Below are 24,512 nucleotides of genomic sequence, written 5' to 3' on the forward strand. Positions count from 1 at the left end.
CTGCTCCTCAGGCAGGACTATCTTGGACCTGGGAGCCCCAGTGGCACCAGATAAACTGAGTAGACCAAAATAGCACTATAAAAACCTCTGGAAATTAAACTCTCATTAGAACCTCATCCCACAAAAGTAAGCCAGGACCAGCATGCTAAACCCAAGCAGAATGATTACCTAATAAAATATTTAAATAGGATCTAGGCTATCTTAACGTAACAGTCAAAATGCCTGGTATTCAATGGAAAAGAAAATGGATTTTCAAGTTTCCTATAATTGTAGAGCTATCAAGAAACATATACCTTATTCTTGATTTGTAAGGAGAGAACAGAAGCATGGAAAAAGATAGGGAAAGGGGAAATTAACGTTTAATGTCTATTGGTTACTCCCTGCATGCCAGGCCCATGGTAGGTGCTTCATGTTCAGAATACTATAAGCCTCCCACAAGAAGTAGGCTGTCATATCCCCATTTTCCAGAAGAGAAAACTGAGGTCAAAAAATGTTGAATCACTGTCCAAAGTTACACAGGAGGTAACTTAGATGGAAGGATTCAGATTTCTCTATGTTGTTTTTTTTCCTCTAAGCCATGTTGGACATATGTCCAACAAGTTTTTGATGGAAACTCAATCAACAACAGGTCTCTTTGCTAGGGAAGCCTGCAGTAAAACGCCTCTGTTCCATTTGAATCATCATTTCGACTCATGTTTCAAGAATTCAGACTCCTCAAAAAGTCAGAGTTCCCTTTATCCTCCTCTATTTCTCTTTTAGAACCCATAATTCTCATTTAAATAGAAACTTTCAGGAGTAGTCTTGGTTTTAAAATTTGAGTCTGAGTCTATTCCTTCAGAGATTTATCCATTTAATAGGTCAGTGTTTTTCTGACTTAAGTTTGCATAAGTATCACCTGGAGAGCTTGTTAAATCATGAATTCTAGGCCCCACCACAGAGATTCTGATTCATTGCTTCTGGGGTGGAGCCTGTGAACTTGCCTTCCTAACCAGCTACTAGGTGAGGCAGAGGCAAGGGGCTGATCAGCTGGCTACAGCTTGTGTTTCCTAGTTATAACTATACTGCAGCATTTTGTGAATCAAAGAACAGACCACAACTATCAGAAGCTAAAGGGTTTGATAGGATGGCCTGGCTAATAAACTCTCTAACAGAGAAAAATAGTTTATCTAACAGAAAGAGGAATAAACTCACAGCACATAATTGCCCCTTTGAAGGGAAAGATTATAGCACAACAGCCTCCTTGTTTGATTAACCACCTGTGAAGTTTCTTTTCACAGCCTTGAAGAGCTCTAAGCAGATGGCAGGGGTGTGAACTCTCTGCTCCAGGTCTGGGCAGACCACATTTCAAGGACTCTGATAAGCCAGCCTCACAGAGAAGAGAAAAAAAAGGGCGGGGGGGAAGATGTAGTGGCTTCACAGCCATTTTCCTGTTTTTAGTCCACAATAGTCCAAACATTTTTTTTCTTTACCCCCATAAAAATCCCAAGCCCCTTCTGCTCGGGGCCGACCCTTTTTACTCTTGGGCCCTACCACCTGTGGGAGGTAAAATAAACTTTTTCCTTTAAAACTATTCTTTGTGTCAAGAATTCTTTCTCAGGCTGGGCATGGTGGCTCACGCCTGTAATCTTAGCACTCTGGGAGGCTGAGGCGGGTGGATTGTTCGAGGTCAGGAGTTCAAAACCAGCCTGAGCAAGAGCAAGACCCCGTCTCTACTATAAATAGAAAGAAATTAATTGGCCAACTAATATATATAGAAAAAATTAGCCGGGCATGGTGGCGCATGCCTGTAGTCCCAGCTACTTGGGAGGCTGAGGCAGCAGGATTGCTTGAGCCCAGGAGTTTGAGGTTGCTGTGAGCTAGGCTGACGCCACGGCACTCACTCTAGCCTGGGCAACAAAGCGAGACTGTCTCAAAAAAAAAAAAAAAAAAGAATTCTTTCTCAGCCCATGCTGCGAGTCCCCGCACTAACAGGGTTCAGCCTTAACTGAGACACATTTCTCCTGCATGCTGAAGGAAATGCCACCTCATGGCTATATGCTATAAATAAATGAGTCTGGTAAAAGTGATGTACAGGTCCTCAATTCACTGAGGTCAGAAGGAGATTCATAAATGAACAGATGTTATTAACAGTTCTCATGTTAAAGAACTAAATTTCCCAAAATATTAAATGAGTCTAAAACATCCTTTTTCACAAAAATGAACATCTTAACAAATATTAGATGAAAAGAAACATATTTTTACTTATTTCAGATAAGTTTCCACAGTGGGTGCATTTATTTTTTTAGATACAAATATATTACCCTTTAACACATATACAATAATTATAATTTCTGAAAACTAAGCCTGCCGGAGAGAACTGTAATCTCTTTGATTCACCTGCCTTCCTCCTTTAATGGAGAGCCTCAGCATTTCACACTTTAAACGGATCAGGAAAGGTTTTGGAAAGAAGAATCTGTATAAGCTCAAAAAAAGGAGAGACCTGCTTATGTTTTCTGGATTTCAGATAAAACAAGACTTCTCCCATTTTACACCAAACACTTAATCCAAAATAATAATCCTATCAAGAGGCCAGTTCTGATATTCACCTTCCTATCTACTGCTATAATGTGACAGATCATAAAATGGCCCCAATGGGAACTAATTTTACACATGCCAAATATCACATCTAATTTTCTATCTGAAATAGACAATATAAAATATAAATTGGTGATATGAAATTAAAGGTTCCAGTTTTCCAAGAATAGTCAATTAGAAAAAAAGTCAACTACTGTAAGCATTCTTTTCACACCCATAAAACTATAAAGTCTTTGTTTAATATAAGTTAAAACACTCAAACACATACAATACAAACTAGTGAACTTCATTAGAAATTGAACATTTTAAACAAACAATATATTATTTATATAAATTTCTTATAAGTGAAAAATATTGCTAGCAAAAATAATTTATGACTATATCATGTTAACTCATAGTGTACAGTACTGGATTTACAAGAACAAGTATAGTAAAAATGAACACTGAGGTCACTTTATGTTAGGATTATGATTCTTCAAAGGACATTAAATCCTTGCTTTTCAGAGACATTTTTGGGTTTTGGCTTTGTAATAAATATGCAATAAATATCTGCAGTACATTGTATACGTTGAGAGCTTATCTCTCTCCATTTGAAAGTCTTTCTCCAGAGTCACAATGTCTTAGCGGCATTCCAGTGGGTGGGGAGTTGGGATTTTGCAGCAAGTCCATTAACAAAGCAATTTTATCATCTATGTGCTCCTGGAGTTTATATATTCGCTGATCAATGTAGTCCATAAGTTTCTTTTCCAGCAGTTCCATATTTTTAGAAAGAATCTTTTCCAGATAGGAGCAAACAGGGTATTCTTCCATTCTAAAAAGCAATTTTAAAAATATATCAATTTTCCTTAATGTAACAAAAACAACCAAGCTATACAGCAAACAGCCAACATACATGGTTGAAATTTGTCTCCGCATCCCTGCTCTGTCTCCTTACAACATACTTCCAAGTTCTAATATAAGTACACAACAGGAACCACAGTCCTGAATGCCCAACACATTCTTATTTAATTCTTTTTATTAAGTATACAATTGAAATGGGAATATAAAAGTGAAGATGAACAATTAAAGAACAATCTTTTAGGACAGGTCTTTTTGATATTGAGCTCCAAACCAAAACTGTTCTTGTCCACTTTTTAAAAAATCAATATGTATATTTTCCAAGTACTTCCCCAAGCAACCCTAAAATTTTAAGGTTTTTTTTTTCTTCTTTCATATAAACAGCCTGGAAAGTTCTTTCAACCTTTCACAACACATTAACAAAGTTATTAGGAAACTGGACTACCATTACCATAGATGCTACAAGTGCACACAGTTCTGACATGGAGGGGCAAAATCAAGGAGTGGTTTTGTTTAGGAAACAATTCTACTAAAAACCACCATAGGAATAGAAGTAATTTAAGATGTTCAAGACATATCAAATATACAACTGTGACTCCTAATTGCCATTTAGAAATCCTCTCCCATGGATGTTAAACTGACTCCAGATAGTTAAAGCCTCCTGTAATTCAGTATCCCATTATTTTCTGACTGTACTAAAAAATACATAACCAGCAAATTATCTCTTCTTCAAAAAGAGCATTTATACTTAAAAAACAGGATGAGGTGGGATTCCCTCATTTTAAAAAATGTTTTCTAGAGCTACTAAAATATGTACTTACAAACTAGTTGATAAAAATATTCTTCTGGATTACACAAGGGAGACAGGGACCACAGAAAAGCCACAGTATATATTGATCAGATCTGGCCTTTCTCTCTTCCTCAGAAGCTGGACTCCTCTCGTTTTTAGTCTGTTTTCTGCAGGTAAATCTTTAGTTTCTTGGTTAGCCACTTCAGCCTGTTTTCCCTTTCCTCTCCTTTCCGCTTCTGTTTACACTTTTTTGTCTGAGAGTTTATTCCTCCCTGCTGCCTTTTTGGGCTTCATTTCCACTTTTGAAGGAGCAGGTGTAGCTGACAACAGCACCAACCTCCTCTTGGGCACCTCCTTCACTGCCCCTTCAGGTGGGTGGACCTTTCTCTGGGGCATCTTGCTGATGCTGGCCACCTGCAGGCCCCGTGCACCTACAGCCTTCATAAAGCCGAGCTGCATATCCTGCCACCCAAGCTCACTTGTTTTCCTTGTTCTTATTTCAGACAAAACACTTTTGTTTTAGCTGTTCGAATAGGTGTGTTGTGATACTTCATTGTGGTCTTAGTATCTTTTCATGTCCATATGCTATTCACATCTCCTCTTTGGTGAAGTATCTCATGTCTTGCACATTTCTTAAATGGATTTTTTTTTAACTGTTGAGTTTTGAGAGTTCTTAGTATATTCTAGGTATGAATCATTTGTCAGATTTTTGGTTTGCAAATATTTTCTCCCAATCTGTAGCTTGTGCTTTCATCCCCTTAACAGGGTCTTTCAGAGAGCAAAAGTTTTTATCTTTGATGAAGCCCAATTTATTGATTTTCTTTTATGGATTGTGCTTTTGGTGCTATGTTTAAGTACTCTTCTGCAATTCCTAGTTGCTAAATATTTTCTATATTTCCATCTAAAAGTTTTCTATCTAAAAGATCACTTAAATCTACAACCCATTTTGAGTTATTTTTTATATTAGATGTGATGTTCCTATCATAGGATATCCATAGCCTATGGATATCCAATTGCTCTAGCACCGTTTTTTCAGTTGATCATATTTGTGTGGGTCTACTTCTGGCCTTCTATTATGTTTCTATTCATCTATGTTTCTATCCCTCTGCCAATACTACATAGTATAGAATACTCTCACTATATGAGACTAGACATTGTATGAGTGAGTCCCAATCACTTTATTCTTTTTTTCAAAGTTGTTTAAGCTATTCTACCATTTTTGGCCTACTCATATAAGTTTTTAAGAGAATTCTAGGTAGCTGTAAAAAATCTCAGTGTGATTTTGATATGAATTACATTAGGCCCCCCTGCATCAGTGGGGAGAATTGACAACTTTGCTGATTCTCCAACCCATGAACATGGTACATTCCTAAGTTTATTGAGGTCTTCTATGATTTCTTTCATCAGTATTTTATAATTTACTGCATACAGATACTGCACACATTTTGTTAGATTCATAACTATTTCACTTTCTCTGGAGCAATTGTAAATGGTATGTCTGTTTTAAGCAGGAAAGCTTACCTTCATTCTTGTATTTTGTACTGTAAGAAGTATAAAAGTCAACATTTAATAATTCATTGTTCACAACTGGTTTATAAAGACAATTTTTTTAAACAGGGTCTCACTCTGTCACCCCAGCTAGAGTGCAGTGGCATCATCACTGCGCACTGCAACTTCAAACTCCTTCAGGGCTCAAGTGATCCTCCTGCCTGAGCCTCCCGAGTAGCTGTGACTACAGGCATGTGCCACCATGCCCAGCTAATTTTTCTATTTTTTATAAAGACGGGGTTTCGCTCTTGCTCAGGCTGGTCTCGATCTTCTGACCTCAAGCAATCCTCCTGCCTTAGCCTCCCAAAGTGCTAGGATTATAGGCATGAGCCACCGCACCCAGCCAACAAATTGTTTTTAATTTCAGTTTCCACATGTCATTGTTATTACAATTAAGCCTCAGTACCTGTGGTGAATTGGTCCCTAGACCACCCTCCCCTAACCCTGTGGATACCCAAATCTGCAGAGGCTCAAGTTCCTTCTATAAAATGGCATAGTATTTGGATATAACCTATGCACATCCTGCCTCATACTTTAAATCATCTCTGGATTACTTGTAATACCAAAAACAATGTAAATGCTATGTAAATAGTTATTATACTGTATTGTTTAGGGAATGACAAAAAAAGGTCTGCACATGTTTGGTACAGAATTTTTTTTCTTGAATATTTTTGATCCACGGTTGGTTGAATCCACAGATACAGAACCCATGGATATGGAGGGCCACTGAATATAGATAAGCAATTTGTTTCAATTTTTCATCCCGTGACCTTGCTGAACTCAATTATTAGTTCTAAACTTTTTTGGGGGTATATTCCGTCGGATATTCTACACAGACCATCTTGTCACTGGCAAACAGAGATAGTTTTCTTTTTCTCTTTGCAATCTAAATTCATTTTATTTCCTTTTCTTGTCTTACTGCAGGGCCTAGAACTTTTAGTACTATGTTGGGTATCAGTGGTAAGAAAGGACATCTTTGCCTTGTTTTTGACTTAGGAGGAAAGCGTTCAGTCTTTCACTGTTAAGTACTATGTTAGCTGTAGGTTTCTTGTAGATAACCTTTATAAGGCTGAGTCATATTATGGTTCCCACAGCTGCTCTCCATTCAGGCAAATCACTTTCTACTCCAACTCTTACCTAATGCTTGTAACTCTTCCACAAAATGCCTGGGAAGTGTGCAATACCCCCAGTTACAAGCACTTCTGTAAAGCAATCAATTCTACTCTGTAGAATAGTTACTCTTTTTAAGTGTATTAATGGTAAAATATTTATTTGCTAAAATTTTCTCTGTAAACATTTTCAGGCAGTACTCATTAAGACAAATCTGTTTCTCTTCATCTGAGTCTCTCAGCTACCAAATCTAAACTACATTTGTCTTAAAATAATACTTACCCAACACCAAGAATGCCTTTGTGCTTGGTGTTTTCCTGCCACTCAGCCTTACGTCCCACATGGAGATGATTAACTTGACTACACAAATTCTGGAGAAAAGGGAGCAACTCAGAATTAGGTATATTTGAGTTGTTATTTGTTTTCTTTGGTAAGAAAGACGATATTGCATTTTTAAAATCATTTTCAAGAAGCGAATGGTTTTGTGGCACAATTTTACACTCATCAAGCCTTGTAGTATTCCCTTGACCAGGTGGCTGTGTACTTTTGTCGATGTAAGCTTTTAAGTTTTCAGTCACATTTTCAGATGCCAGTCCAGTTCTAAAAGGAAAAGGTGTGGAGGATGACTTGTCTAAGGCTCCTAAGGTAGATGATGGTTGTAGTCCAATCACATGCTTGTATCCAGGATTTCCCAAAACCGACTGAAGCTGTTCTTCAATGGGAATGCAATTCTAAAGAAGGTAAGTAAGTAAACATTAATATGACTAATACTGACAGCTAAATTTGGAGTAAGTACTATGAGTCAGGCACTGTGTATTCTTTTGATACTCAAAACATATTTATGAAGTAGGCTACTATTCATATCCCAGGATTAAGTGGAGGAGACCAAGGCTAATGATGACCTGACCAAAGTAACACAGCTAGTAAGTGGCAGAACTGGGACACAAATCTAGGCTAACTTAACTCCACAGTCAGGGCTTTTAAACATTTCACTGTAGTTTTCCTTAAAAAAATTTAAAATAAATGCTAGTAAATTTAGTAAAATTCCACTGGCATATTTCAATGTTTCTACTAAAAAAGCCTCTATAATTTATGGTAATATAGTACTCTCAATTAAGTAAAAATAATTGATAACTCATTAACTTTCAACATATGGCAAGCCAATGTGGGTATATCTCTTACAGCTAGTTCTTCATGTAAGATGCACTAGATAGTTATACCACGTAAGTCTGACATTCTAAAGTTTGTTGTTATATTCTCAATGACTAAAATGAGCTACATGTTTTGCTATGTCTACTTTAATAACTTGTAGGATAATAGAATTACATTTAGTAGCCTCAACTCAACTGGCTATGCTTTATTATTTCCTGAGAAGACTCTGGCTCATCTTTGAAAGAAGGTTATACTGTTTCTTATTCAGGAATATTTCCCTGCTATACTCTTCAACTTTTCCAGTAGAGAAAAATAAAACTACCTCTAATCTAGTGCTCTACCCTAAATTTAAAACCTAGAACTCTACTACAGATTCTTATCAAGGGATATTTCATATTTATTATTGCTCAGTATCTAATAAGACTGAGAAAGTATTATATCAGATAAGCTGAAAAAACTCAGTGCATACATTTTCTAGATGTTTTTTTAAAAAAATACTGGATTAAGCCAACCCAAAATTCATTCATTCAAAAAATATTTACCAGAAGTCTACTCTGTGCTAGGCACTGTTTCAGGCAAATAAGAGAGTATACTACTGCAAAAAATATTTGCACTGGAATCAATGTCAAAATTGTGCAACTAATGACAACTAATTTGACAAAAATTTTAACTAGCAAAATACAAATAAGGTATTTGATATGCAAGTTTTTCTTTTCAGATACATCATAATATTTTGAATATTTACAAGAAATTCACTGGTGATAAAAAGCCTATTTTCTCTAATGACAGGTCTTAAGGTGATTTTTTTTCTCTTTGTAATAAATATCAAGAAATTCACAGGTAAGTCTATATAGCAACACAGTAAATGAAAAAACCTCAGGAGCTGGTAGCTATTCCTTTGCTTCTTTTTGTTTCATTTTATTCAATTATCAAATTTCTTTTGCTGTCATGTTGCTTTGCAAGTAATGCCAAATCCTTTAAAAGTAGACAGAGGAATATGTATTCAATAATATAAAGGACATGCCCTTCGCCAATATAATTCTACTTGTAGTAATCTGCCCCAATGAGATACGTGTAGAAGTGTGTGAAAATGTGCAAATTTCTTCCTTGCAGTGCTAATCATAATACCAAAAAATTTGGCTAACCTAAAATTCATTAATATAGCCCTAATTAAATAAATATAAAATATTTGTAAAGTGACATACTATATCTTCATTAAAAATGGCATGGGGTATACTTCTTGCTCAGGATGTGGTCCGTGTCAAATGTTAGTGGAAACCAACTACAGAGCAACACAAAAGAACATGAAAATTATTATGCAGAATTGTCCATACATTTACATCTGACTATGTAAAAAAATAACAAATGTGTATGTGTACATAATTTCATATATATGCACACCCCCCAAAACTTCTGAAAAATTAAGTGTTTATCTCTGAATTTTTTTTTCTTTTTTGAGACAAGACTCTTACTCTGTCATCCCAGGTAGAATGCAGTGGCGTCATAGCTCACTGAAAGCTCCAACTCCAGGGCTCAAACGATCCTCCTGCCTCAGCCTCTCAAATGGCTGGGACTACAGGCGTGCACCATGATGCCCAGCTAATTCTTCTATTTTTAGCAAAGATGGGGTCTCGCTCTTGCTCAGGGTGGCCTCAAACTCCTGACCTCAAGCAATCCTCCCACAGTGCTAGGATCACAGGCATGAGCCACCACGTCTGGCCTATCTCTGAATATCTTGTAGGATTTCTGAAAGGATTTTTTTTTATTATAAAAAATTCAAACATGTCATTTTGAAAAAGAAGAAAAAAGCTGTTTTTATTGCAAAGGTAAAAAAAGTAAACACCATAAATCACAAATAACTGAATATATTTGGAGAAAATGGGGCACCATCTTTTCATTCAGATAACATTAAATGACAATATATCATGTACTTTAATATAGAATTCCTATTCAATTATTCTAAATTGCTATAGCAAAAACAAAGCCAGCCATCTGAACTTCAAATATAAGGAAGTAAGAAATAACCTTAATAGTTATTACAATATCATGAAGGTCTGGATCACTGTTTCAGATACACGTGATTCAGAGTATTGAACTTTAATAAAACTTTCAAGGAAACCAGTAATCCCAAGGCACAGGTGAAGCAGAGGCAGGCTGAGATTCCTTGTGTAGGTCCCCAAGTCCTTCCTTTCCACCAGGACAGGCCCCGCCCAATGTGTGTGTGGTTATACCACTTACACAGAGGAGTTGTTTTGGACATGAAATAGCCCTATTTTATGCTCAGATAGTTACATAGCTTATAGGACATTTTCCAGGGAGAAATACAAAGATGCCTGGTTTGTTAATCCCATAAATAAGCACCTTTTTTTTTTTTTTTTTTTTAACTAGGAAGGAAGTCTTTTTTAGCAGGTTTAAAAGATTTAACATTCATTGTTCCCCAGTGTGGCCCCCAAATGTCTCCAGATATAATGACTTAGTGTGTGTTGGGGGAACAGGGTACAACCTACTGTGTAGGGTGGAAGGACTTGTGTTTTTTTTTTTGAGACAGTCTCACTTTGTTGCCCGGGCTAGAGTGCCATGGCGTCAGCCTAGTTCACAACAACCTCAAACTCCTGGGCTCAAGCGATCCTGCTGCCTCAAGTCTCCCAAGTAGCTGGGACTACAGGCATGTGCAACCATGCCTGGCTAATTCTTTCTGTATATTTTTAGCTGTCCAATTAATTTCTTTCTATTTTTGGTAGAGACGGGGTCTCACTCTTGCTCAGGCTGGTCTCAAACTCCAGAGCTCAAACGATCCACCCGCCTCGGCCTCCCAGAGCGCTAGGATTATAGGCATGAGCCACCCTGCCCGGCCAGGACTGTGTTTCTATATGAAGAGAAAACTCTAGAAGGATAGAGTTTATAAGCATAAAATATACTATGCATAAGACTCACCTGCAGATGCTCATTTCAAATGTTGATTCCTGGATCCCACCACTGATTGAGGTCATTGGTGAGAACGAGGAATCTGCATTTTATAAACATGCTAAAGGATTCTGATATAGGGAGGCTCCCTATCTCTATCCTTCTTGAAACAAACCCACTTCACTCTGGATACCTACACATTCCAAATACCCATTTGCTACCTAATCCCTCCTGTCTCATCACTATTCAAATGAACCCCCTGAAAATCTCCAAGGAGTACTTAGTTGTTAATCCCAAGGACAAATTTGCTGTATACATATTCAGAGCCATAAACAAGACCAGGTCTCCATTTGCATGAAGCTTACATTTTAAAGAGATAAACAAAACAATACATAAACAGTAAAAGTAGTCAAGAGGGCTCTGATGAAAATATGATATCAATTTGGAGGCAAAAGGTACTTCAAACTGGGTGGCTGGGGAAGATCTCATTGAGACTGTAACATTAAAGCCAAAATCTGATAAGAAAAAGTCAGCTATGCCAAGATCCAGGGAAAGAAAACAGCGACGAGTACAAAGGTCCTGTGGTAGAATCATTTTGGACACTTGGGAAATACACACAGCAGCCATCTGGAGCAAGGTGCCCAAGGAAATGTGGCAGATGAGGCTGAGGAGGCAAGCAGGACCCACATCCTAGAGGTCGGGGTAAGTAAGGAATCGAGATTAATTCTAAGCGTGATGGGAAGCAGCAGCAGTGGGGTCTACGGAAGGGCAAGATGAGATCTCTTCACCCTTTCAGATCATTCTGGGTGCACGGTAGCAGCAGGAGACCAGACAGGAACCTCCTGAGGCATCCAGGTGAGAGAATGGTGGAGGAGGAAAGAAAGTACAATTTCTTTCTTTTTTCAAACCCTCCCTTCTGTGGTTTCCCCAGTCTTTAGCTCTCCTGATTCTCTTAACTCTGCCCATACTCCAACATGAATATTAACTTAGTATTTGTAAACCTTGCAATATTTATAATGAGTTCTTTACCTGGATTACTTAAATTTTCACATCAGTAGTGTGACCTTTATAGTATTATTATTTAGATTTTGTAAATAAAGAGCTCATATGGAAAAAAGAATACGAATCAACTTGCCACAGGATGCAGAATAAGAGACAGCACATGAACTTGCTTTGCCTGACATCAAATCCTTTCTCTTGCTACTCTATCACACTGCTGTCTTCTGCTCTTCTGGTTCCCGTTTCTTCTCTGTATCCTTACCAAATGCAGCAATTCTGCAAAGGTCTTTCTTCCTTGCTTCGGTTTCTCTCTTTACCATGTTCTCTGTTAGCTACTGTGAGTACACTCCTAAAACCCTCTTTCAGCCACTGAAGGTTCATACCACTTCTGCCAATCCTATGTTTCCAAATGCCTGCAACATTCTTCCAGCTGATGTTTTATTCACAGCTAAAACTCAATATTCCCCAAATTAAACTCCTTTTCTACCCAAGTGTCCCCTTCCCTTGGGTTGCATTTAAATTACTGATATGGCCATCCTCAAAATCCCAATTTCACATTTGACTTTATTTTTCTCCGGAAATACCAGTATTAAGTTAGTTATCAAGTCCCAATGGATCCATTGTTTTAGCATCTCACGATCCAGCATCATGTTACTATGTCCAACCTTAGACCCTCATTAACTCTCATCTGGAATAGGGAAATAACATGTAGCTTGTCTCCTTTTTGTAGCTTCATCACACATAACAGTGGAGTAAAATTTCTTGAAACATAGGTCAAAAACATTCACAACTTGAAAATACCATTTAAAGCTCTCTATGTTCTAGCTCAAATCTACTATAAACTTCCCATTACTTCTTTGCTCCAGAGACATGAACTACTAATCATTTCCCAGTTATATCCAGATCCTCTAGCATTTTATCCGCCTTATTTTCTTTGTCTGAAACGGCCTCCCTCTAGATTTACTTGCCTAATCCCACCTTTCTTCAAAGGTCTAGATAAACTTGCCACTTCCTTTAGTAGCCTTTCCTACTCTGCCTCATCACTCCCTACTTACGTGCTCTAGATTGTAAAAATCTTTAAAGACAGGCTATAGACTAACTGATCATCACTGCAACTGCAAAAGTGTTCAAACCTTGTTCACTGTGAAGGTGCTTAATACTTGCTGATTGAATGAGTGAATAAATTCATGAAAAAGTGTGAAGATCTGTAGTCAAAATGTTTTGTTAAAGGGTAAGTCTATCAAATAAAATGTTTATGAAAATAAAGATAACAGTTGAATTAATAAAAAGAAAAAAAGTAAGTCACTACATGTCTTTATAAAAAGCCACTGTTTTCAAATTTTTAAAGGTATCTGGGAAGAAATCCATTTCTACTCACCAGCTGTTGAAACCTAACCATATTCATCAATTGCTGAGCTCCAGGTGATAAGTTTGACCCCATGGACTCCATTATGGCTTGAACCCTGTCTAGGTCTATCCTTGATCCCAGAGCTGGAGAGCTTGTTGAAGAATCTGCTGAAATCGGTCTCATGTGTACCACAACTTTACTGATGAACACACACTGCTTTTCACCAAAGGACAGCAACTATTACAATACAAAAGTTCAGGAAAATAAATAATGACATTAAAGAATATTCACTATTTAAGGTCACTTTTTATTAAATTAGCAAGAGTAGAGTATTCAGGAAGGCAAATATAAACTTTAAATATATTTTCATTTTTAAGTTTTCTCTAAAATAGTAATGGTCAGAACTTTCAATTTATTATGAAGTTCAGAAGAATAATTTATATAAGACAATGTCATTTTCAAACTTAAAAAAATACACTAAATACACAAAAGGAGGTTAAAGTTTTACTTAAGGAGCTAAAAATAAACTATACCAATCTGAGACTTTAAGACACTGCAGCTTGCTATTTTTATTATAAAATATGGGTGTTCCCAAGTCTATCCAAAGTGTTTACTAAAATACTTAATATAAATCAGCCATTTAGAACTATAAGGAAAAGCCAAGATAGTGCCGTATAACCTGATGATGTACATATTAAAGAAGAGGTCAGAGTTAATTCTCTAACTTGTCAAAGGATTACCCAGGAAGCAAAAAGGCTCAGAACCTAGCTCTTCCGGCTTTTACAGGAGTGCCCTTTCCAATGCTTTGTGCTGCCTCAGTTCATCCATGTTTCTGAACCAAAAGACATTTCATGTGTGGTAATGACAACAGAGTAGCAAAGCGCAAAAAAACCCCAGGAGTTAGAATCAGACAGACTGGGGTTCAATTATGATTCTGCTGCTTATAGCCTGTATGATGCTGAGCAAATCCCAAAACCTGAGTTGGGAGTAAAATGAGGGGATAATAAGAATGGTTCCACATGGTTGTTGTGATTATGCGTTAAAATTTCCAGTACCTACCAGTAAATACCCCAAAATATGCATCAGTTACTATTTTTTTCATTTTCATATACCACTGCCCCAGAAAAGCTTTAGCAGGCTGGGGACCTCTCTAAATGAAAAGATGCTTTGCACTCACATATTCCATAGAATGGTTACAAAAAACACTCACCATATGTAACACAAAGACACAGGCCAAACCAGACCCATGGCACCAAAGACATGACTGTCCTCAACAACTGAGGAAATACTCCATTAAATTTAGACATCCACCTCTCAACCTCTATGTTATGCCCTTTCTGCTTCTTAATTCTCATGGCCTTTCTCACCATCAAATTTAGTACAATTTTATTTATTGAACATGTTTATTATCTGTCACTTCCCACTAAAATATAAGCAACACAAGGGCAATAATTCCAATTTATTTTATTACTGTTGATTCCTAAATGTCTAGTAATCTAGCATCAGAAGGCACTCAAATTTTTGTTGAATAAATCACTTATTGAAAACTTTTTTTTTTTTTTTAGAGACAGGGTCTTGTTCTGTTGCCCAGGTTGGAGAGCATGATCATAGCTCACTATATAGCCTTGAACTCCTGGGCTCAAGCAACCCTCCCACCTCAGCCTCTCAAATCGCTAGGATTACAGGTATGAATTTATTAATAAATTTATTAAAGCAGGGAGCTATTAATGTACATTACCTAAAATGTCTTAGAACAATCCTTTCTGTAAGTTTGCTAGTTGCCTGCTTAAGAATCATTAACTTTTTCCTTATTCTTAAAATAAGTCTTACAACCTTGAATAAAGTAATGTGGAGACACAAAGAATACAATGCTTGATTTTTTTTTTTTAGTTCCCTAATTTAACCAAGAGGTAGGTCCAAAGAAATGAAAACATTTGCCCAAGGTCATTCAGCCAATCAGCAACAAAGCTGAATATTATGGGATGACTCTGATGATTATCACTAAAGTTCACCTCAATAATATTTTTCATATTCAAGACACCAGTCCAAATCCCTTCAACTTTTAGGTGCTCTTCTCTGTAACCTTTACTCTTGTCTTTCTTAATATAATGGGCCCAAACCCAAAATGTGGTTTCCTTGGCACCATAGTTTTATATAAAGATCAGCAGGGACCAAGTTGGACTAATTGTATTAATAAACCTACAGTAAATAAGTATGTACTATACATAAACATTTGCAATTGTCAAATTAGTTAATTTAAATTAGTGATAACTTACCTTTATTTTACATGCATGAGACAAGGACTCCAATTTTAAATATTTTTTGTAGAAAATAATTTTGTTTTCACTAAAAATAAAAGTAAAATTATTTTCACTTTTATAGACTATCATTTTTAATACTAGCATTTAAAAATAAACTGTCTGCAACAAACCATACTGCTTTGGGGAAAAAATAAAAATAAAAAAAAACAAAATAAACTGTCCCCAGGTCATTGCTTAAATCCTGAAATTTAGTCTGCCTGGTAAGGAACAAAGAGTTGGGATCTTGCCTCAAATGACCCAGTTACTAACACCGCATCATGTATTACTATTCCAATATGCACAATACATAAAATAGTTTGTATTCTGATTTATATAGGAGAGATTAGTGTAGAATCTTCCTATAAGCTACTAGAGAAAATAAGAATCTATAAGAGACTGAATCACAGATTAAATAGGCTTATATGGGTTTGTGTACCATTCTTTTTTTTTTGAGACAGTCTTACTTTGTTACCCTGGTAGAGTGCAGTGGCATCATCATAACTCAGACCAACCTTAAACTCCTGGGCTCAAGAGATCCTCTTGCCTCAGGCTCCTGTGTAGCTAGGACTACAGGGGCACACCACCATGCCAGGCTAATTTTTTCTATTTTTAGTAGAGATTGGGTATCGCTCTTGCTCAGGGTGGTCTGGAACTCCTGAGCTCAAGCAATCCTCCTGCGTTGGCATCCTAGAGTAAGAATTACAGACGTAAGCCACCGGCGGGGTTTGTGCACCGTTTGTAATGGGCTTCCTCACAAAAAATGTGTTCAAAGCTCCAGACTGATTGCCAAATTAATTTCGAAAACAGGCCATTGTGTTTTTGGAGCTAGCCAAGCAGCAGCAAGAAGGACTGCACTATTGTCTGTATACATTTATAACTAGCATGACCAACTCACCTCCCCCTTATTAGCTCAATCTCTACATTGATAAAAATGAGAAAGCTGATCTAGACAGCCTATGAGATCCTTCAATGGTCTAAAACTTCTATGTCTACTGGTTTTTATCTTCTCTCCTCTAACAAATGGCATCCATGTCAGATAATCAATAAACACCACAAAGGCTGTGGGAAAATAAGACTGATTCAGGAGAACACTTTGACTTGTACAAGTCACAAACCTGTCATCCAGGACAGTACCAACATTCTTGCCCCGACTGGTTCCACAGTACTCCTCTCCTAAGTATACTTCCATGTTTCTTGCAGAACTGAGAATGCCCACAGAAACGATTTCTCCACCTCCGGCAGGGTCACACCTCAGGTAGAGGAAGCAGGGGCTTTCATCTTGGCTGTTCAGGCTTCTCTTCAAAGTCACCAGATCCTGCCTGAGAACAAAATTGGTAAAAACATTACACAGTAGAGACTTCTCTGAACGCAGCTCAAAACTCACTTATTAGGCCGTGCCTGTTTCTTCTAACTCACTTCCACTTGCCCTTGGAGTCCAAGCACCCACAAATGCTCAATACAGAATTTATATAAAAAAGGGAGGCGTCAGACATCAGGGCTTTCCCCTCCATGGATTTCCCTCAATCACATTCTACTCAATCCCTGTGACCGAGTCTCAGATAATTAAATACATTTACTGGACAGCTATTGTGTGCACAGGAGTGGGGAACAGAATACAACAAAAGACAAGAGTGCATCTTTTCCAAACTTAAGTTGACAGCACTCCTCTACAGTTGGACTTTCCAAAAAGCCAGTTTGGGTCGACAGGTGGCTTATTTGCTCCCGGGGAGATGGGCGGATTGATTTTGACAGAACTGACAAGCTATCACGCCTGACATAGGGGCATGTTTATGAAATTCCGAGAGTCCAGGTCACCTTCCCCGCTCTCCTGCGCCCCCGGAGCCCCGGCCACTTCCCGGCCAGACCCCCACCCACCGGCCCACCCCGGACCCCCACCCTCTGTCCCCGGCCCACCCCGGTCCTCGACTCCTCCAGCGCCGCTTCCCCGCACAGAGCCTGCACCAGTTCTGCTCCCGGACCCCGGGCACAGACCCTCCCCCGTCGCGGGCCCTGCCTCCCCCAGGAGCGTGTCTGTCACCCGGCGCAGCAACCCCAGCCCGGCGCACCCCGAAGCAGGCGGCGCCAGCAGCTCTTTGCAGTCGAAGTCGCGGGCGCCGAGACCAGCTTGGGTGAGAAGGAGACTCTGGGTCAGGGCCCCGCGTTCGGCATCCCAGGAAGAGGCTAAGGTCGGGCGGCGGCTCAGTCCCGCATCCTCAGTCTCAGTCTCCATTCCGCCGCCTCCAGCCAGGCCGGCCCAGCCCCGGAACCTCTCTTCCAGTGCTTCAGTTTCCGCCCGTGCAGCGCGAGAGAAAGCTGAGCGACTTCCGGCTCACTCTGCTTCTAATACCGGCCGCTTCTTTTTGTAAGGAGAGAACCAGCTACCGTAGGTGCGCATGCGTAAACCATCTGGCTTCAGGAACCGCGTTCAAATTAGGATGGCAGCAATCAAGGGTGGAGCATGCGCACTGACAGCTCCTCAGTCTGCCGCCGGAGAGCGTACGCCGGCGCTGTGCGCTGCGTGTCCACACGGGGCGGTATTTCGATGTTGGTTGCGGGGAACCAACAGATGGCGAGGACGATGGTTACAGGGCAGGTGTGTAGTGTCTGTCAGGTAGGCGTGGTCTCGTCGCTGTACGAGACTTACTGGCCCAGCGGCCGACTCTGTTACCTGTCGAGTGGACGTCGGGGTCTTTCCCGGGCCTGTAAATGCAGTGTGTGGCATTTGGGGCGGCGAGCGCGGCGGACGGGCTGTCGATTCGGGTTATTTTCACTCTTCATCCACTTTAGCCCGTGCCACACATTCTCACGCCAGAGGGGAGCTGAGGAGGATGGTGGGGTTTGGGTTAATGGTGGGGTTTGGGGTTGAACGGCGTCTGTGGGGCCGCGTGGGCCTTTGCCAGGCGCCGTCAGGTCCCGCCGGACTGGCCCAATGGCGTGGCTGAGAAGGGCCCACCTGCCGCCTCGGGCCCCAGGAACCCGGGTAGCCAGGGTTGGACGCCCTCGGTGATAATCAAGAAAGATCCCGGGTGTGTGGATGGAGTAATGGGATAGCTACAGGGAATTTTCCAGATGCCCCGTGGGATAGGAAGGTAGACCACACTGCTTTCTTCATTTCTGTCCAGGTTACCTTTTGGGGGGAAAAAGCACCAAAAAACAAAACTGGAAATTAGATTCCAAGAAAATTGCAGTGTCAGTTTTCTTTGTATTGGGGCTGTCATATTTGTATTTGGGGTACTCTCTAGAAAATAGAATTTCACTTTATCTCACGTTAATCTTATCTCAGTACTAAGTATTCTGAGCTCATAATTAAGTACAAAATAATATTCTCTTTTTCTTAAATTTTCATTTGAGTCCGTATATTTGGATATTTAACCAATTCAGAATAGAATGACCTTTTCCATTCTTTTTACCTGTGGCGTTGTGCCAGCAAAATTATGAACGTATGTATTTTTCTGTAGGTAATCACTTATTCAGAGTCTATATTAGGTGGACTTATCACTATTGAAAGAGAGAAATCCCACTAAAAATCTGATATGTACAAAGTACAAAAGGTTAAAAGTCCTTAATTGTAAAGATCTTAGTTTTAATGATTGCAAAAATTAGTACTCCAGACATGTAAACAGGTTAGAAGCCATCATAACTGTCTTCACGACAGTAAAAAAGCTGAACAAACTAAACATTTAACAACTTTTTAAAAATCGATCAGATAATTGAAGTCACAAGGCAAATGGCCACCCCAAAACTGGAGAGAGAGACAAATATAGAAAAATCACAGCAGAGATCAGCTTACCTTTTTGGGTTTATGAGTCTTCTTTAAGCAGTGACTGGCAGGAACACTTAAAATGGTCATTAATAAATTGCTGGAGGCCAAGTGCAAATTAGCTTGAGAGTTAGAAATTCCTGGGAGCCCACTCTTATGGTGCCTTGTACACTTTTGTAGGGTAGGTTTACCTTCCAAAGCCCCAACAGATTCTTTTTTTTTTTTTTTCTTTTTTTTTTTTTGTTATATTTCTTCCCAAAGTAAATTCCATTTTTTTTTTTTTTTTTTTTTGCCCCACCAGATTCTTACAGCAAAGATTGGAGAAAAATCTCCACTTGCTTTGCCCCGGGGGAGGGGAAAAATAACCATTTTGAAATACTTTCCATTAGCATTCTCCCTAACAAAGGACTCCCATCAAGGGAAACTACCAGAACCTTAACAGATCTTGGGAAGGGTAATTAGACAACTCCAACCCTCTCTAGCCTTCCTATCTCATGTAAGGGGAGGATAAAAGAAAGACTGAAGAACACTTTTGAAAGTGATAGCCCAGGGAATCATGCCTACTGAAAAACAGATTTAGTCTTCAGATGATAGGATGCTTCTTCCCAGTACCTTAACACCACATCAACAGGGCTCCAGTGTAAACACAGTGGATTATAACTGAGAGAGCTTTAAGAACAGACTCCATTTTAAAAAGTGTTTCTAGGGAAACCCAAAGACAATAGGGGAGCTCAAAGCAAGAATAGTAGAAGAAATTGAAGCCCCTAACACCTGTAGTAATAGCATACATTAAATATAGCCTAACTTCTAGCCAGATTGACATAAATCTTCCCACAAATAGTCTGAATAGCCTGATTACCACAGTTAACTATGCATTCCTCCGGATACATTATGTCTAGCTTTCACCAAAAAATTACAAAGCATGCTAAAATGCAACAAAAAGCAAGAGGCAAAGGAAGCATCAGAACCATTCTTAGATATGATGTAGATTTTGTAGTTATCAAATAGAGAATTTAAAAGAACAGTGATTAATATGTTAAGGGCTCTAACAGAAAAGTAAATAGCATGCCGGCACAGATGGGTAATGTAAGCAAAGAGATGGAAACGCTAAGGAGGATTTAAAACGAAATGATAGATGTCAAAAAACTGACATCAATGAATGCCTTTGATAGGTTCATCAGGAGACTGGACAGGCTAAGGGAAACATCAGTAAGCTTGAAATATATGTCAATAAAAAACTTCCTTGAGTGAAAAGCAAAGAAAATGGAGAATGAAAAAAACCAAACAGAATATCCAAGAACTCTGGGACTATTACAAAAGTTGTAACAAGTGTAATGGTAATACCAGAAGGAGAAGAAAGGAGTAGAAGAAATATGTGAAATAATAATGGCCAGGAATTTTCCAAAATTAATGACAGACACTATCTCACAGATGCAGGAAGCTCAGAGAACACCAAGCAAGATAAATACCAAAATATCTATATCTAGGCATATACAAAATGCAGAAACCAAAGTGAAAGAGAATTTTGTTTAAAAAACCCAGAAAAAAAATACATCTCATGGTGAACAAGAATATCACATTCCATCACATTTTTTCATTAGAAACCATGCAAACGAGTGGAATAAAATATTTATAGTGTTGAAGGAAAAAACCCACCAACTTAGAATCTGTGTCTAGAAAAAGTATTTTTCAAAAGTGAAGGAGAAATAGAGATTTTTTTTTCTCAAGCAGAAGTTGAAGGAATTTGTCACTGGTAGACCTGCCTTGCAAGAAATGTTAACAGAAGTTAATCAGAAAAGGATATAGGTCAGGAACTCAGATTTACATAAAGGAAGAGCATCAGAGAAGGAATGAAGGCAAAATAAAATCCTTAGTGCATTTGTACTTAATAGAGCATCAAGTATGTAAAGCAATAACTGATAGAACTCCAAAGAGAAATAGACAAATTCACTATTATTGTTGGAGACTTCAGTGCCCCTGTATCAGTAATTGACAGATCCAGCAGGCAGAAAATCAATAAGGATATAATTATGCAGAACAGTACCATCTGTCCACTGGATCTAATTGACATTTGTAGAACATTTCATCCAACAAGAGGAGAACACATATATTTTTGAAACACATGGAACATTTACCAAGACAGACCACATTCCAGGTCATGAAACACACCTTAAGTTGTGAAGATGGGCTTGAGCTCAGTGGCCTTTAAAGGGCATTTGGAAAACCCAGATTCCTCCTGCTGCCATCGCCCAAATCTTCAGAGGGTGCTGCCTCCTTTGTGGATCAGTGTAACAGTGATTTGTGCTGATCCCACCAGCAACGTCTTCAGCTGTGACAGGAACCTAAAGCCCAGGCCCAAGCCCAGACTCCCTGGACCACAGTGAGAAAGAAAGGAAACTTACTGAGGAATGTGAGCCCCTTTGAATTTCAGGCCCAGAGAGTCACTGAAATGCAACTGCAGTCATGTCTGCCCTCTGGAGCCAAATTACCTCCTAAAGCCACTTGCAAAGTGGGCTCTACACTGTTGCCAAGTAGCCCTAAAATGCCATATGCTGGACACCCTAACTCACATTCTGTAGTTCAACGGTGGAAAGCCAATCACTAACCAATATTATTTCTCTAAACCAGGGAGAATTCCTGTGAAACAACTTTGTGTCAACCCACTTCTTGGCCCCTTTGCCTTTAAAAACTGCTTGTAACAAAGGCCTAATGGAGCACTCTCCAAGGCAACTTGGAAGTGTATCTGGGGCTGCAGTCCTCAACTTTGACCCAAATAAACTCTCTATATTAATTTTGCCTCAGTTTCTTTCTTTAGGTTGACAATAGCAATGGATGGTAGAATGCATCCTCACCACTTCTGCTTACCAGGTACCTTCCATTTGAGCTCCTTCCACGGAGCCTCCTGGAGCCTCTCAGCACAGACTTCCCATCCATAACCACAATTTGTGCCTCCTACCATTAGCACAACCCTTGCTTGTGAGCATCATGTATTCTTAATTTAAGGAGTTACTAACTAGTAACAGGTGATTATCTACTAAAAATGGGGTAAAAAGAAAAGCAAATAGCAAATGAAAGAGACAGGAAAGGGATGAACCATGGGCTCAGCATCCGGAGAGGGCACTCTGCTGGCTGAGCTTCAGTGCTCTGGGCAGAGGGTTTGGCTGTCTGGGGAATCTTCCGGCCCTCGGGGGTGGAGAAATGTGCCAGAGCAGGTGGGGGGACCTAGTTGCTCTGGAGGACCTGCCTTTGAATGGCCAAGCAAATCCCTTGCAGGCTGATCTCCTAGCTCCAGCAGGCTGGGACGAGGCTGAGTCAGGGCTGCCTCCTCTCTGGAGGCAAACTTGAGACCCTCCAGCGCAAAGTGGTCTGTCCTGTTTGAGTTTCTGGAACACTGTCTCCATCCCTAGCTTGTCTTTGATTTTTCTCTTGTTGCCAGCAAGCTCCAAGCAGATAGAACATATCTGAGTCCCCTCTTACCCCACCCAGTGGGCAACCAAGTGCCTGAACCCATGAGACCGGTGCCAGCACCATGCCCTACATGGGTGACTACACCTGGTACAGGCATGGCAGGAGTCATGAGGGAAGCATGTGGGACAAGGGGTCTCCAGGACACCCCCTGGCAGCAGGAGGGCATAGCCAAACACATGGACTTTAGAACAGGATGGACTTGGTTCACTTCCCAAATCTGCCTTCACTTGGGGAAGACTCTTGCCCTCTCTGAGCCTCTGTTTCCTTGAAGTAAAGTGGGGGCTTGCACGGGTGACCAGGAGGAGTCTGTGACATGAGGTATGGAGACCCCACAGCACCCAGTGATCCACAGGAAGTTGCCAGTGGCCTGAAGCTTGCTTCTGATCTGACTGGACCCAGACTTCTTTCTCCTCTTTCCCCAGAGCCCTTCCCAGAGGGTGACCATGAAGCTGTCATACTCAGTGGTGATGGTTCAGGGAGGTTGGAGATCCAAACCATAGGAAAGCAAGAGGAGTTCAGAGAGAAAGCCGAGGGCGGAGGTGTGTATTTGTGGACTCAGCTGAGGGCCAGCAGCCCTTTTCTATCAGAAAGGTTTCTACCCCAAACGCCTGCCCCCTGCTCACTGTCACACCAGGTCACCCAGTCCCCACCTAGTCCATGGTCAGCCTAAGCAGATAGGAGCCAAGCAGAGCCATGCTGGGACCTTGGAGAATGTCCAAACTCCTTGTGAGCACCACTTCCTGGCATCCCAGGTACTTCCTTTCTGCTGCCGCATCAGGTGTGGGCCCAACTAGGAATGGATGCCCTGGGTCACAGTGTAGGACTGTCCCCTCCCTAGGAAGCCCGTTGTCCTAGAGCCCAGGGAGGGGTCTTGGCTGTCAGAATAACAGACAGGTTGAGTGCCCAGGAAGGTTTTACCCTGGGAGATGCAACCTACACCAACCTCAAACCTCCACAGAGCTGATCAGAACGTTCTTTATAAACCATTAAAAAACCTCAGTGGTGGCATTCTCCACTCAAAAAGCTCCACCTGAGCTCAGAGCAAAATCCAGACTCTTCCTCTGCCCTACAGTCCTTCACCGTCTGACCATTTCCTGCCCCTTCTCACCTCCTACCTGGCTCCTCTACACTCACATTGGCCAGCTGGTCTGCCTTCCCTTACACTGCAGGTACCCTAGCTGTCCCTGTCTCAGGGACTTTGCACTGGCGCTTCATTTTGCCTAAATGCAAGCTGCTAAGCCCAGGTCACACATGGATGCCTCCCTCTTATCTGTCTGTCTTTGTTGAGATCTCATTTCTCAAGATGCTGTTCCTCTAAGGAGCCACTCTCTCTATCCAGTCACCCTGTTTGATTATAGTCACAGCTCCTCTCACTATTTGAATCCTTCATTTATTTTGTTGTCTATCTCTACACTTAGAATACCAGTTCCATGAGGGCAGGACTGTGCCTGTTATGTTCACTTCTGTATTCCACAGGTCCTAGAACAGTAAGTGACAAATATTTGCTGAATGAATAAGTGAAAAGAGGACAGCTCCCTCCCTGCACCCACCCAAACACATGCTTGCTCTTCCTACTCTCACCTTGGACACCAGGATTCCTTTCTCTTGACTGCAAAACATGGTGCCCAAGGGACTAATCCACCTGCTTCAGCCTTTCTAGACATAACCAGTTAGAAATCCCTGCAGGGGAACCCGGACCTGCACTTTCTTTTTTCTTCTCAT

The 24,512-nt window shown here is 40.1% G+C and overlaps 1 protein-coding gene and 1 pseudogene across 1 annotated transcript; both read right to left on the bottom strand.

The window, feature by feature from the left end:
• Positions 1 to 2,260: 2,260 nt before the first annotated feature.
• Positions 2,261 to 17,870, bottom strand: LOC105880338 (ATPase PAAT-like). The gene is made up of 6 exons (XM_012781297.3): positions 17,629 to 17,870; positions 16,678 to 16,881; positions 15,539 to 15,608; positions 13,293 to 13,499; positions 7,142 to 7,590; positions 2,261 to 3,385 (listed from the first exon to the last, which is right to left on the bottom strand). The coding sequence occupies exons 1-6, from the start codon at positions 17,790 to 17,792 to the stop codon at positions 3,151 to 3,153; spliced, it is 1,329 nt and encodes a 442-aa protein (XP_012636751.2). The 5' UTR covers positions 17,793 to 17,870; the 3' UTR covers positions 2,261 to 3,150.
• Positions 3,392 to 7,135, bottom strand: LOC142875424 (non-histone chromosomal protein HMG-14 pseudogene; annotated as a pseudogene).
• Positions 17,871 to 24,512: the final 6,642 nt, after the last annotated feature.

Source organism: Microcebus murinus, chromosome 14 (genome assembly GCF_040939455.1).
Source record: "Microcebus murinus isolate Inina chromosome 14, M.murinus_Inina_mat1.0, whole genome shotgun sequence".
In the NCBI taxonomy this organism is placed as follows: domain Eukaryota; kingdom Metazoa; phylum Chordata; class Mammalia; order Primates; family Cheirogaleidae; genus Microcebus; species Microcebus murinus.